This window comes from Brachyhypopomus gauderio, chromosome 15 (genome assembly GCF_052324685.1).
Source record: "Brachyhypopomus gauderio isolate BG-103 chromosome 15, BGAUD_0.2, whole genome shotgun sequence".
NCBI lineage: Eukaryota > Metazoa > Chordata > Actinopteri > Gymnotiformes > Hypopomidae > Brachyhypopomus > Brachyhypopomus gauderio.
In genome coordinates this window covers 2,870,233-2,884,889 of record NC_135225.1, presented here as the reverse complement: position 1 = coordinate 2,884,889, position 14,657 = coordinate 2,870,233, and the positions used below count along the sequence as shown (strand labels likewise).

Here is a 14,657-nt window from a genome sequence, read left to right as displayed (position 1 = left end):
CCTAATTATTTTATTGTGTGCTTAATTAAAAAAAAATCTTGTAAATTCCGTGTCCGTTATCCACTCCAGGTTGAATCTGGTCTAAAAATCTGGTATTTTAGCAGATATTTGACTGTCAGTGAGCTCGGATTTTTGATAACTGCTACTTTACCACCTCCTTCCGGTTAGAAGACGACAGTGACGTGTGGCTAATGTGTAGCAGTGCTGAAGCTGGTTGGCACTTAATTCAATGTCCTGTGGAGTTTCTGTCAATACTTACAACTTGTTTTACATTTTGTTCATAATTCCTTTAAAGCATATACACGAGAAAAATATATATAATATATATACACACACACACCTCCATCTGAATTTATCCATAAGCTGCCACTCTATCTTTTAGATTAATTTCAAGAAGCAGCATTTCATGTAAAATGTCATTTTTATTTAGCTTGGATAAATTTGTTTACAAATCCCCGGAACAAATGACAATGAAACCTCTCAAGTAGCCAAATGCTAGATGTGGCTTTCAAATACAAAACTGCTGGAAAAGATCTAAAATTCTAATAGACACAGAAAAGCATCAATTTTAAATAGATCACTTCATGAATCCTTCAGTAATTTTGCCAAAACCCCCCAAAAATGTAAAAAGTAAGACCTTGCTGCTGTATGCAATGGGTTCAAATAAAAAATGCTGATCCAGTAAACAATTGTCAGCATTTAAAAGTTGAATGAATATAAAAATAATGTGGCAGTTAACAAACGCAGTGACTTCTACATGTGACGCAAAAAGTGCTTCATTACGTTCATTCATGTGAGTCATTATGTTCTTTATGGTGGCAATTTGGTTTTTGTTTGTTTCTTTGATGAACTGATATGCAATCTATAAGCTTTTTATGCAAGGTGGGAGAGTTGCGTAGATTCAAAGGACAAGAGTAACGGACAAGAGTTAAGAGGACATTAACTTCACAATTAAATAGACAAAGAACAAGAAATCTGTCGTCTACGGACAAAATAAAGAAAAATCAGCAAACACTTAACTATATAACATTTAGTTAGATATCAGATATAATTTAATTAGATATCGGATATCATTTAATTAGATATCAGATATCATTTAATTTAGATATCAGATAGCAGCTTAAAGAGTAGGAATCCTGAGCCTGACAGATAATCTGTGTTGCATCTGCAAATCTATCATTATTGCAAAAAATAAAATAAAATTCAGTGCCACGCTTAGAAAAATTATCCCTTAGATTGAGGGAGACTGGATGAAGGACGAGTCCTTCTAAAAGCATCAAGGCGTGCACTAACCCCAACACCAACACTAACTCTAACACCAACACTAACACCAACACTAAACCTATTCAAAGGAGATGAGGCATAAAGGTCCTTTCACTCCACAAAATGTACAAATTTCCTGTGGATGTCACAACTACCAAACAGTTATGGTCTTGCTAATCCTGGAAAGTATTAATGTAATGCATAACATTAGTCAAAACAATGATCCAGGGTCACAGGTCATTTGGGAGATATTCAGAGAAATTCACCCAATAGCCCAGGGACCTCCTGAATTCCCACTGAATATCCATGAGCCAAGAGGAACAGTGAGACCCACAGTGTGTGTAAAGACCCTTAAACTGGACTCAAAACATCTAAAAATGTGTGTAGATGAGCAATCCCTCTCATGGCTGCATGTTTCTGCTTCTACGACAGCAACTTCTCAACTCTCCAACACCTCTGCATTCTCTAAAATCCCCACTTCCTGCAACACATCGGTTCCACCCCCGACAGGATCTCTTTCTCTTTCCAGAGGTTCTTCATCTTTAAGAAGCGCCTCTTCTGTTTAACTAATTTCTTCATCTACGTCCTCATCTATGATAACAACAGAACTTATACACAAGTGTCTTATGCTCCTCCTCTTTCATTCCATCTCCATCATCCAGTGATCAGGTTCTCCAGCAGGTTCTTCTAGCTCTTCCATACTCTCATACTCTCCTCCACCCATGGCTCCTGTAACTCGTCGGTCCCAGAGTCTCCACTCTGTGTCTCCTGGGTCTCCTGCTTCAGACCCTCAGCTGAAGTTCTTGATTAATGGGCACTTCATCCTCAGGAAGAGGTTTCCAATAATCATAGAGCTTCCCCTGAGTTAAAACAGAAAAGTAAAAATATATACCGGTATTTTTTATCAATACCCAGTAACTGGGGACATGTATCGTAATATTTATCAAAGTATTTCTTCAAAAGCACAAAAATAAATCCAATGTTCTGCAATTATTCAATTATGCGATTATTCTGGCTGTCAAGACAAAGCCTCCAAAATAACTTCTGTATCTGAGACTAATTTCACCTGGATTTTACTGGAATAATTTAGAAGGTTGACTGTGAACCCATTAACAGCCATCACGTTCATGCCATGCCAGAGAAGATCATTACAATGAAATAAATCTTTTTATTTCAGTCTTTCTTGTCTCTCGGAAGCACTGATTACACAGTTCAGCAATGAGAAGATCAAAAAACACCTGGGAGGCCATAGTACATACTGTCGATACAACAAAATGTTTGATATCATGAGGGACATGAGGAATCGTTCCTTAAGTAAACCCATACCTCTTGGGGTCTTGATCTTTGAAGAAGAACCTGCCATCGGGTGTATATTCTTGCAACAAAGTCTTTCACCTGAGACGAGTGAAAGGGAACGTGGTTTGGTTAATGGTTTGGAGATGTTATCACCAGGGACATAAGGCGAGTGAAGGAGTGAGCGAGTGAAGGAGTGAGCGAGTGAAGGAGTGAGCTGTACCTTACTCCTGTAAAGCATTTTCTCACTTTCCCTGATGTCACACTTAATGTGTTTCTCTAGTTCTGCAGACAGCAGCTGCAGTTCATTCTGAATGGCACAGACAGATAAGAACATATAAATGCGTAAATGATGGAGATTATAAAGGAAACTGTGTATGCCTTAAACAGTCCTCATTATTCACGCCACAGCAGCTTCACACTTATATCAACTACACGACTTCTGTTAGAGAATAAATCACATCAAAATATATATCCACTATTAGAGCAAGACAAAGTTTCAATGCTGTGCCCTCCATTCAAAAAGATGGATTCTGAGGGAGGCTACTGTTTCTTTTATGATCTCAGAAGACAAGCTTTTACTGTTCAGAATTTACAGATCACTAATGTCTTTGTGTCCAGATGACCAGAGCTCCCATTTCTCTGTGGCACATAAAATTGAGACTTTATATTCCAGAAGACATTCTGAGCAGATCCGATTAAAACCATGACATGGGCTCTCTTTCAGATACCAATCTCACAGACATCTTTGCTTCCATTAAATACATCACTCAGAAAGGTTCACACAAGTACCATCTCAGGGTTTTCTCCTAATGTGATCCCTTAATGTCACAGCAATTGTAAAGAGAGAGTGCAGCTGTCTGTGTTGACAGAAACTTGCTCTGCCTCTTCTCACACACACACACACACACACACACACACACACACACACACACACACACACACACACACACACACAATTAACAAAGTTGTGGAACTTACTCTTTGGTTTGATGGTAAAAACTCAAAATTGGACGCTTCATTGGTCAAAGCCAATAGGCTATAGCAAAGATAATATGCCTAGGGAAAGGTGTTTTATGAGCAATTAAACAATACAAAAAAAAACATGAAATTTTTCTGTAATTTCAGGGTAAAAACATAAATGATACATCATACAGGTTAACTCCCATTACAATAATAACGCAGGTCCAGGTGTTCTCAGCTCACCTGCTGGTCTGGAGTGGTGCCACCGTCCTGATGGTCAGCGTTCTTCGCAGCCAGGATGGCCTTCAACAGGGAGGAGGGTCTCATCCGAGGGAGGTATGACCTCAGATCGCACAACTGACAACAGAATATAGGGAGGAGTGTCAAACTGAGCGTTCTGCTGAGAGTGACTTGGGGAGATCACCATCATGGCCTAACTGACCTGCATGGGAGTTATGAAACTACGTCCATTCTAATTCATTCTGCCCGGGTCAAAGGTTACATTCCCACAGTAAGTAAACGTGGCCCAGTTTTTTGTTTATGTCAGGCTGTTCATATCATCTTTTTAATGTGACCTATTTCTGACATTAGTCTGAAATTCTTCATTTGACCTGCTTGTGCAAAAGTACAAAGCACACTCCCCCAGAGGTGAATAATGAACATGGAGTCAACAGTAACAGACTAAAGCTCAGGTTCATGGTAATCTGCACTGCAGGCTGTCTGCAAATTCACATACAAATTCTCATAAGCAGACGGAGCAGCTGGGATAAGTGCCTCCTAATTTTGTTTGTACACATACATCACCCCAAATATTTATGAAGCCTGTTATCTCACTATCCTGCCACTGAAATCCTTTCTGACTGTTGCGTCTTGCAACATGAAAATATGACAAATGTTGAGTTGGATTAAAGCAAAAATGTATTCAATCCAATCTGGCTGTACAGAGTTGCATTGCCAGGTACAGGATATGTACTGGATTTCAGGACAACATTTGTCGAAATCAGAATTGAACATGTCAGATTCTGTGTGTTTGCTGTTTACACCGAAATCCAAATGACAAATCTGTGTCCCGTATGGAGGAAATTACCTATTGGGCCACTGTTACCAGCTGTTTTAATGGAGCCAAAGTAACCTGCAGATAATTTCTTGCCAGTGTGAACAAGAATGTTAAAATGATTTGCAAAGAAGTTTCTTGAAAATGAATTACTTCAAAAACATGATTTTTAAATGACTACCACTTACACCTTCCTACCAATGGTATTAAAACATTGCGAATATGTACCCACACAAACATCAATGCAATGCAAAACAAAACGTGCAAAAAAATGCAAAACACCACAGATAACAATTCTCCCTCTCACCTCAAATTCTGTAGATGAGGGTATGTAAGTGCATCTGTGATTTAACAGTTTAGAGATGGCTGAAACGCTCAGATGTCTCTTCAATTGCCTTCCCGGTAAAAAAAAAAGAAGAGGGGGGGATGTGGTATCAATAATCTTCCATCATAAATGCACCACTACTAACATCAATAATAATGTAATAAGAGGCGTGCGGAAATGCATCCCGCACCTGCCCCGTCTCTCGTGTGGCAGGAGCTGCACTAGCCGTCGGAGATTGTGGTGATCCTCAGACAGATCGGTTATGGACTGGCAAAGTTGGGCTAACTGTAAACACACAGCAGGAGAAGATGGTCAGTGCAAACACACAAACGTAAGTGGGACGTTTTCTCTCATCCTGTAACAGTCTGTTACAGCCACGTAGCGTTGAGTAACAGCATCCAGATGACAACTGCTGGGTTATGTGTGTGTGAATGCGTGTGTGTGTGTGTGTGTTTGCGTGTGTGTGTTTGTGCGTGTGCGTGTGTGTGAGTGAGTGTGTGTGTGTGAATGCGTGTGTGTGTGTGTGTTTGCGTGTGTGTGTTTGTGCTTGTGCGTGTGTGTGTGTGTGCGCATGCGTGTTTGTGTATGTGTGTGCGTGTGTATTTGTATGTGTGTGCGTGTGTAGGTGTGTGTGTGCGCGCGTATGTGTGTGTGCGCGCGTGTGTGTGTGCGCGCGTATGTGTGTGTGCGTATGTGTGTGCGTGCGTGTGTGTGTGAATGCGCGTGCGCGTGTGTGTGAATGCGCGTGCGTGCGTGTGTGCGTGAATGCGCGTGCGTGCGTGTGTGCATGAATGCGCGTGCGTGTGTGTGTGCATGAATGCGCGTGCGTGTTTGTGTGTGTGTGTGTATGCGTGTGTGTGTTTGTGCATGTGCGTGTGTGTGTGTGCATGAATGCGCGTGCGTGTGTGTGTGTGTGTGAATGCGTGTGTGTGTGTTTGCGTGTGTGTGTTTGTGCGTGTGTGTGTGTGTGAGTGAGTGTGTGTGTGTGAATGCGTGTGTGTGTGTTTGTGCGTGTGCGTGAGTGTGAGTGTGTGTGTGAATGCGTGTGTGTGTTTGTGCGTGTGCGTGTGTGTGAGTGAGTGTGTGTGTGTGAATGCGTGTGTGTGTGTGTGTTTGCGTGTGTGTGTTTGTGCGTGTGTGTGAGTGAGTGTGTGTGTGTGAATGCGTGTGTGTGTGTGTGTTTGTGTGCGTGTGTGTTTTTGCGTGTGCGTGAGTGTGTGTGTGAGCATGCCTAACCATTGCTTCCCAGTTGGTAATGTTGTTGAGAAGGTGGTGCAGCAGGCTGCTGAGGCCTCCAGTGGGGAGCAGCTGTAAACGGGTCTCCAAACTCACTCTACACACCACAGTCACCAGCAGCAGGAGCTCCTTATCAGTGTACGCGCTTGGACACAGGGCAGCACACAGTTCCAGGTACTACACACACACGCACACACGCACACACACACACACACACACACACACACACACACACACACACACACACACACACACACACACACACACACACACACACACACACACACAAGAGCATGTGCGTTTGAGTATTTTAATGTAGATAGCACTCTGGAAACAGATTACATGGTTCTTTTGTGAAACACATCCTACCTTGACAATGTTCTCAAAGTTGTGCTCTGGAAACGAGTGGCGTTCGTTCTCCGTTACTGCACCGTCAGGCTGAATTTGCACACTCTCTCTAGCAAGACAATGAGCTCATTAACACCACAGACACCACTGCCACTTGTTTAGAGACGTTGAGATTTGGTGATCCTGCTGAATGTGTCATGGGGGTCAAGGGGTCGGAACTCACAGCAGATCTCCCTCAGTGAAAGGGGGCTGGAGAGTTTCCAGAGGGAACAGACTGACGAATGGCACACCCATGTTGAGGAAGACTAGTCCAATGTCCTGTATGCCGGGGACCCACACCTCAAACGTCTTACTGCTATTCTCCACTATAAGAAAAGACCAGCAGGGGCTGGGAGCAAGGTCTCTAGTGGCACGACACAAAGCACTAGGGAGTCAAAACACAGTGTACCTATTTCCTGAGCGGCGAATAAGGCGATAGTCGTCATGGCCTGCAGAATCTGTGTGCAAGCAATGGCGTTTGGGTGGACCGACATCATCTGCCATTTAATTCAAAAGAGTCAATGTTATTAAAAAGAATGCACAACCACACAAACCTAAGAGAGCAAAACTCACAGTCCAACATAAATGGTTGTTCACTAACAGGTTCTGAGAGTATGGTGATATCTGCATGATGTTCTGGGGTAAGTGTAAGGGCTTCTGGTCGGTGTGGGCATGGATGTGGGGGCACGTTGGTTTGGGGGGAGTACCTGGAAGAGCCAGCGTGTGACCTGTGGCGGGCAGGGTGAGGAGCAATAGGCTCTTCTGAGCAGACCTGCGCTGAGAAGCATCAGGACCTGTTCTGGACGGGCCCTGCGCAGACACAAACCAGCATTCAGCTCCCACATCGCACACCGTCCACGGCTACCGTGTGCGGGACAACAGTGCATTCCATCTCATAACCACCAACTCGGGGACAGAACCAGTCTGTCCGTGTTCTTCAAGTGTGGGCCTGCGGTGAACGATCGCTAACTTACTGCAGAAGGGTCTGCTGGGCCCGGTTGGTTGGGGAAACACCGATCTGCCTCAGGTCCAGAGTCTGGTGGTTAAAGAGTCGGCCAAAGTTGGCCAACGCGAAGACTTCCTCTCCAGGGTGCAGGTCTCTGATTGCACACGAGGAAACTGAGAATCGTTCTAAGAATTGCCTAGGACAAAGCCAACAAGGGAAAAATGACCATTTGAAACTTCCAGGAATGATATATAATGAGATAAAATACCTTTGGTCATGTGAAAGTACTAAAATACCTTTGGTCATGTGAAAGTACTAAAATACCTTTGGTCATGTGAAAGTACTAAAATACCTTTGGTCATGTGAAAGTACTAAAATACCTTTGGTCATGTGAAAGTACTAAAATACCTTTGGTCATGTGAAAGTACTAAAATACCTTTGGTCATGTGAAAGTACTAAAATACCTTTGGTCATGTGAAAGTACTAAAATACCTTTGGTCATGTGAAAGTACTAAAATACCTTTGGTCATGTGAAAGTACTAAAATACCTTTGGTCATGTGAAAGTACGTCTTCTATAATTTCATTCTCTTCCTCTTCTTCCAGTTTTAACAGGTCTTCTTTACAAGTTTGAAGCAACTGCATTTCAAGTTCTTTTGACCTATAAATGATATGATGACATTTGATGACAATGATGACATTTTTTCAAGTTACAATATTTAAAAAAAAAATCTGCATTCCAAACAATTCCATAAATATTATTAAGACTTGTTATATTGACATGCAACACTATAAACCACTCAGAATATATTTTCACCTTACAAAGCCACTCTTCTCATATTGTTGACATGACAAATTTTTGCATTTTACATTTGACCGATAACATTTGATTTCTTACTCACTTCTGACCCTGTTCTTTCTCAATCAGCATCTGTTCCAGTGTATTCTTGTAATTTGTAGGTTTTATTTTCACATCCTCCGGCTAATACAAAAGGAACACATGAAATAAATGTAGATTGAACACCGCTACCACAACTTTACTCACAGAAGACACTTTTCTATGCTTCTATGGAAGGCACGTCAATTAAAGCTTGCTGTTTTATTGGCTTTTTTATTTAAAAGCTTTAATACACAAACATAAAAAAATGTACATAGGTTTTGCTTATTAACTGCATACAAAATGTGCGCCCTTGTTTGAATTTGACTTTTTAAGCCATCTTTGTTTTAACAGCAGTTGTGAGTGCTTGGTAATCCCTAGTGTGTATACCCCCCCCCCCCCCCCCCCCCCCCCCGAGAGTAAAGCAAGGGCTTACGGGGGCTTTGGGGAGGGGCGTGCTGGGCTCGGAGAACGCCCCCTTCTCAGGTGTGTCGGGGATACGAGCACTGCGATCCAGGATCTCCTTCAGGGACAGAAGCTGCTCCTCCTCACTATCATCACTGCTGCTCAGGGTGAGAGAACAGATCTCCAGGCCCAAGCCCATCTCATCCACCAGCTCCAGATCTAGAGGGTCCTTCCACACCAGGCTGGTCTTCTGTAGCGCGTCCTGCCTGGCAGAGTGAGGGTTAGCTCTGGGCGTGGTCTCTGAATCCAGTTTGGGGTCCTGTCCTTCATCCACGTCACCCCTCAATGACCCTGCCAGACCTGGACAGTCAGGTACTGCTGGTGTGAACTGATCTGGATGGAGGCTGATCTCATCCTCGTCCATGAGACGTGACGAGGAACTCGTGTTCGAGGTGGCGGCCGAGCTCCCTTCATTACTGCACTTGTGGCCCGTCTGGCTGGAAGCTGAGGTGCAGAGGTCAGGAACGCGCGGGTCCGCCACCGAACATCTGCGTTCACTACATGTCTCCATCCCCTTCTTGACGGCACTGTTTCCGGGGTCTTCAGTGGGCCGTGCCATCGTCTGGGCTTTGCAGCTTGGCTCCACGCTCGGCTCTTTATAGAGCTGCCTGACAAAACTGCTGCACAGTGAGGTAGACACACCATCCTCAACATGGCGGCCCAGCCTCTCCAGCAGAACAGCTGGAGAACTTGTTCTAATGCAGACCCGTTTTATGTACTCTGAGGAGAGGCTGGAGGTGGAAGAAGACGGAACAGAACTTGCAGAGGTCAGGATGAGTGGACACTCCTCACTCAATCTCTCCGTCTCCCTTTTTCTCTCTGTGCTGCTTTCCCGTTGCCTCTTCAGTGACAGACGTCTGCCCCCTACTGGCAATAAAGAAAAACACAACAAGATTACCACAAACCATAGACTTACTGTGTACAGAAAGAGTCCTGCAGATATGGTTGGTCAGACAGTACAAAAATAAAGTATCGTTATACCTGGTGTGGTTGCCTGGCAGGGTATGTCTTCACCCTGTGTCACAAACATGGGGGGGACAGCAGATATTACACACACTACTTGAGTACTACATATGTACTTAATTAACATGAAATGCAATGAAACAAATGAGTCAAAAACATTTTAGTAAACAATGATTCCCTAAATTAGGGCTTTACAAGGTAATTCTAATGGAAACATCTACTGCTCATTTTTGTGACTTTCACACCTCATCCAGTTCAAGTCTTTAAAGGCTTTACATAAAGTGCATGAAAGCAATACTGCAACTGTGGCTTTGAAAATGAATCCTTAACCTTAGTAAACATTTGTGAAACTGAAATCCACATTTCCAAATAATGACTGATATCACTGAGTTGTAATGACTTCCTTCTTTATGGGACATTTAAATATATAGTCTCTCTGAGGCTTACATCAGGAGGAGTAAGAAAAGATTGTTCCATAATTCATAATATTTTTGTCTGGAATACATGAATATGTCCCAGCTGAAACCTCACTATATTAAATTTTTCCTGCAACATATTTCATTACTGCATACAAATTTCAGTACTAAGTATAAATGATGCAAACGTAAAAAATAAAGTTTTTATTTACACTCTTGCTCCAAGCAGCTCTTGCGCTGTGTGAGGAAACAGGAGAGCAGAGGTGAACATTGATCTTCTGGTCCACCTCGTGGGTAGGATGGAGGTCCTGTTCCTCCCTACTGCTGCCTGGGATCCTGCTCTCAGTCTGGGAGCCTGGTGGACTGTGGTGGTCACACATCGCTCTTGGAGAAGACTCTGGAGGCTCTGGAGCTCTCTGGTGCTGAGGACTCTGTGAATGCATGACCTTTCTGACCTATATCAAAGGTCACGGACAGTCATCAATGATGGCATTAGTTACACTCAGACACACAGCAGCTGAAAATAAACAGATTCAGTTAAAAACCAAATAAAAGCTGCGTAGCCATTCTGACACGAATGTTAAGCACTGAACAGTCTTATTACAGCATACATTTTAGCGAGCTTGAGTTGAAAGGGATATGGTCTTCACTATATAGAAACAGAAAGCTCTTTTTCAGTGTAAAACAAAATGGCAATGCGTTATGTTCAGGAAATACATGATCTTAATCAGAGTAAACACTGTTAAACACATGTAATTACCTTCAGATTCTCGTTCAGCTGCCTAAACAGGGCAAAGGCAAATTCTCTCTCACTGCTGCAAGACTTGACCTGACCTTGACCTTTAGCGGCACTGTGCAGTGACTCCTCCTTACTGGAGAGACTTCTTCTTCTACAACTGGGTTGCAGTTTTTTTCTGAGGACATTATAATTGGGGAGAGCATCCTGGCCTCCTTTAGAACACTTTTTAGAGCCTGAAGAAGTGGCTACAGCTGATGTTCTTCTCTGCTCCGGCGCTGGGCTTTTGAGGGGCAGCATGCGTTTCGATTGTGGGCTCAGGTTATGCAGCGTACATGCAAGGTTCTTGTGAGCGTCCTGAGAAGAGTGGTGAACCAGCGGTGAAGCAGCAGTTGCATCATCAGCACTGTAACGTCGAGGAACACCAAGAGGAACGTTCTTCACTAGAAAAGAAAAAATAGGAAGCTTAAACGTGCTCCATACGCACAAGCTGATTCAATGTCCACACCACCCTTTCCAACACACAAGGCACCAGATGTAAAAGTCTGACTGGTAGTGAAGCTGGAGTGCTTTGACTTGCGTCCAGTCACTCAGCTTGATCCCAGCACCAAGAAGTCCCCAGCACCAAACATGCAGGCCGGAGCAATACATGACCATGAGGTCAGAGGGAGAGATCCGAGACCTAGAGTCCTGAGCCATGTTGGAATAGAACATCGAAGACGCTGCAGTTTATAAAGCAAGAAAAACAAAGACCCAAGATATGCGGAAAATCATTAAGCAGTGAATGCGTAACAGACAGAAAACTCGTGAAAATGAACCCTTCAAGTCACTGCAATGCTTCTCAAAACTTCTCACCCATGGAGGTCATTTGTTTGAGGTTACTTTTCATTTTACTGAAATGAAAGCTGTCCTTAGACGACGTCTAGGTCATCTGTTCAAAATGAGAGGCATGTAATCACACAGCTAGGTAATAAGAAAATCCAGGAACAGCATGACATTGGAGAAAAAATTACAAAACATCTATATATCTTAGCCATATATCTTGGATATTGCACTATGCTATCCTTGTTTGCCAGTGTAAATATTTACATTTTTATTAATTCGTATTAAGCATAGGCTAGTTAACATAATTTGATGGTTAGGCATGTGAAGAGTTATTGTCATAACTATAACAAATTCCTTAAAAGCAGCAGTGTACCCATTTCCTAGCTTTCTAGATGTGAACTTTGGCAACACTCTCTGTGGACATAACCATTTAATTACACAGAGATACAAAATATTAAGGAGGTCCATTAGAAAAGCCCAAGCTTATACTTAGATAATTTCAAATATTAAACCTACATACAAACATTATCTACTGAAGACTGAAAAGGTTCACAGCAGGTTTACAATTTGACAGTTGAGGCATCAACATTATTTAATCAGCAAGGAACAAAGATGTGATTGTCTTTAAATGTAGAAAGTGGTGATGCCAAGTGTAATACAAACTGTGAGCTATTCAAAAAGCATACAGCAAACAGGGTAAACAGTCGCAAAAGAAGCAAATGGAGTCTGTCACAAACTTTACCGATTCAAAACAGCCCAGTTAGTCAGCTGACAGTCAAAGTGAGTGTGCCAACCCATCACAATAACTGTGGTTCAGTGCCTAAACAACATAAAGTGGTATATTATGAGTCTAACCAACATAAAGTGGTATATTATGAGCCTAACCAACATCAAGTGGTATATTATGAGCCTAACCAACATCAAGTGGTGTATTATGAGTCTAAACAACATAAAGTAGTATATTATGAGTCTAAACAACATAAAGTGGTATATTATGAGCCTAACCAACATAAAGTGGTGTATTATGAGCTTAAACAACATAAAGTGGTGTATTATGAGAGACATGATGTCGTTTAACTAAGCAACACACTTGAGATGGACATTAATAACATTGGCATTTGTTGCTATGGCAGCCATAAAGTTAGGATATGTACGAAAAACTGTGAATTCTGAAATCATTCGCAATGAAATTATATTGTACAACTAGACACATATTTAAATGTTTATAAGAGTGTGTGTTCATCGGGTTTTAACGATTGTGAGTTTATTTCATAGCCGCGCTCTAGTTTGCCAGCTAGCACGCTAGTCAGTTAGCGTCGACTGGCTAAGTTCCGCTAGCGGGGGCTAGGTGAGTGTGGCGGGCTAGCCGAGGTGAAGCTAACATAACCAGATAATACAGACACACCACCGTGGGGGAATGATGTGTTCATGTGGAGATATGACGGCCCGGCTCCCTGTAGTGACCTCCAACACGCCTCGGCTGTGGCTGAGTGGTAATGTAGGTAGTTAGCTAGTTCTACTCGTGTGAAAGTGTTATATTAACAGCGGCCCGGTTTGTGTCAGCTAGTGTGGTGTTTCTGGATCAGTACCAGCGGCGCCTGGTTGTACTGACCACAGTCCCGTACCTGTAGCTGCACCTGCACCTTCACCTCCACCTGCAGCACATCAACACACCGCGGAGGGTCGTTCACGAACATGCAGTAAATAACACAGTCCCATCACTGTTGGGTGAACGGAGGAGGAGTGAAGAGGGGAGGAGTGGAGGAGGGGATGAGTGGATGAGTAGAGGAGAAGGGGATGAGTAGAGGAGGGCAGGTTTTTCTAAGACCGGTTTTCTTTCTTCCAGTTTGAAGAGAAACTGCTTTTGGTGATCCAGCTACACGACACTCTAACGTTTTTATTGACTGACCAGAAAGGAAGGACCTGCATTGTACCTACATTTATTCCACAGTCTTTTTTACTCTAAATGGTCTAACGTCAAATAGATACTATTCAATAATAATAATAATAATATTAATAATAATAATAATAATGCATAGCACACATATTTGCATTGTCATCTGAAATGTGCATTTCATCATAATTGTGTGTTAACTTTCATCTGTTGTTGTTTCATTAAAATGATAAAATTCTATTCAAACTTGAATTTGAAATTTAGTAAAGCATCAATCACCTATAGCGCCTATTTACGCGGTGGTTTATTTCCGAGGTCATATATCCTGTAATTCATATATCAATATTCATATTCATATATTCATAGTTTATTGTTCATATATTCATAGTTTATTGTTAGCTGTAAACTACAAATTTGCTCTTTTCTTCAAATGGGATAAGACTACAAATAAAACAGGTTAATCAAACCTTTTTTCGACGTTTTTCTCAAGTAGGCTACAGATGTTTCCCCCGAGTGTGTATGTATATATATAAATGGTGAGCAAGAATAGTCAGAAGCATTTGGGTAAGAGTCAAAGTAAAATAAATATTTATCAAAGAAAAAAAGTTTATCAAAGGACCATGGATCGATCCAGAGATCTCTCTTACATACACTCAAAGCGTCTGCAAGACAGAGTTCTTAGTCACGATCCTTTAAGCCTGGTTTATACTCGACGCGCCGCGAGCGGCGCGAGGGTCCGCGCGGCGAAAATGACGTAATCGCTGTGGCTCCGCCCGTGCGCGAGGGCCTCGAATTTTACTTTGCGCGAGCCGCGCGAGCCGCGCTAGTAGAATGGACGCATAATTTGAGGAAGCTCTAGCGGGACAGGTACGTCTTTACAGGCATCTATACGACACGTCCATGAAAGAACATAAAGACGCACAGATGCTTCGCAATTCATGGTCGGAGATCGCTACTTTCATGGGGAAAGAAGATGCAGTGTGTAGAAAGTCTTGGAAAAATATGCGGGACCGATA

At 42.6% G+C, this 14,657-nt stretch overlaps 1 protein-coding gene across 7 annotated transcripts; it reads right to left on the bottom strand.

Moving 5' to 3' along the window:
- Positions 1-408: 408 nt before the first annotated feature.
- Positions 409-14,241, bottom strand: slf2 (SMC5/6 complex localization factor 2). Of its 7 annotated transcripts, XM_076975269.1 has the most exons (23): positions 14,109-14,241; positions 13,373-13,468; positions 12,490-12,567; positions 11,778-11,853; positions 10,947-11,365; positions 10,399-10,641; positions 9,789-9,822; positions 8,779-9,674; positions 8,368-8,447; positions 8,016-8,126; positions 7,496-7,663; positions 7,229-7,331; positions 6,931-7,018; positions 6,706-6,847; positions 6,504-6,591; positions 6,135-6,311; positions 5,089-5,183; positions 4,881-4,968; positions 3,763-3,876; positions 3,538-3,615; positions 2,780-2,866; positions 2,590-2,658; positions 409-2,123 (listed from the first exon to the last, which is right to left on the bottom strand). In XM_076975269.1, exons 4-23 carry the CDS (start codon positions 11,809-11,811, stop codon positions 2,046-2,048), a joined length of 3,192 nt encoding a protein of 1,063 aa, XP_076831384.1. In that variant the 5' UTR covers positions 11,812-11,853; positions 12,490-12,567; positions 13,373-13,468; positions 14,109-14,241; the 3' UTR covers positions 409-2,045. The 7 variants fall into 7 exon arrangements, with proteins under 7 accessions (XP_076831384.1, XP_076831385.1, XP_076831383.1 ...); XM_076975270.1 differs by lacking the exon at positions 14,109-14,241 and having other exon boundaries at positions 8,779-9,671; positions 13,373-13,588; XM_076975268.1 differs by lacking the exon at positions 14,109-14,241 and having other exon boundaries at positions 13,373-13,586.
- Positions 14,242-14,657: the final 416 nt, after the last annotated feature.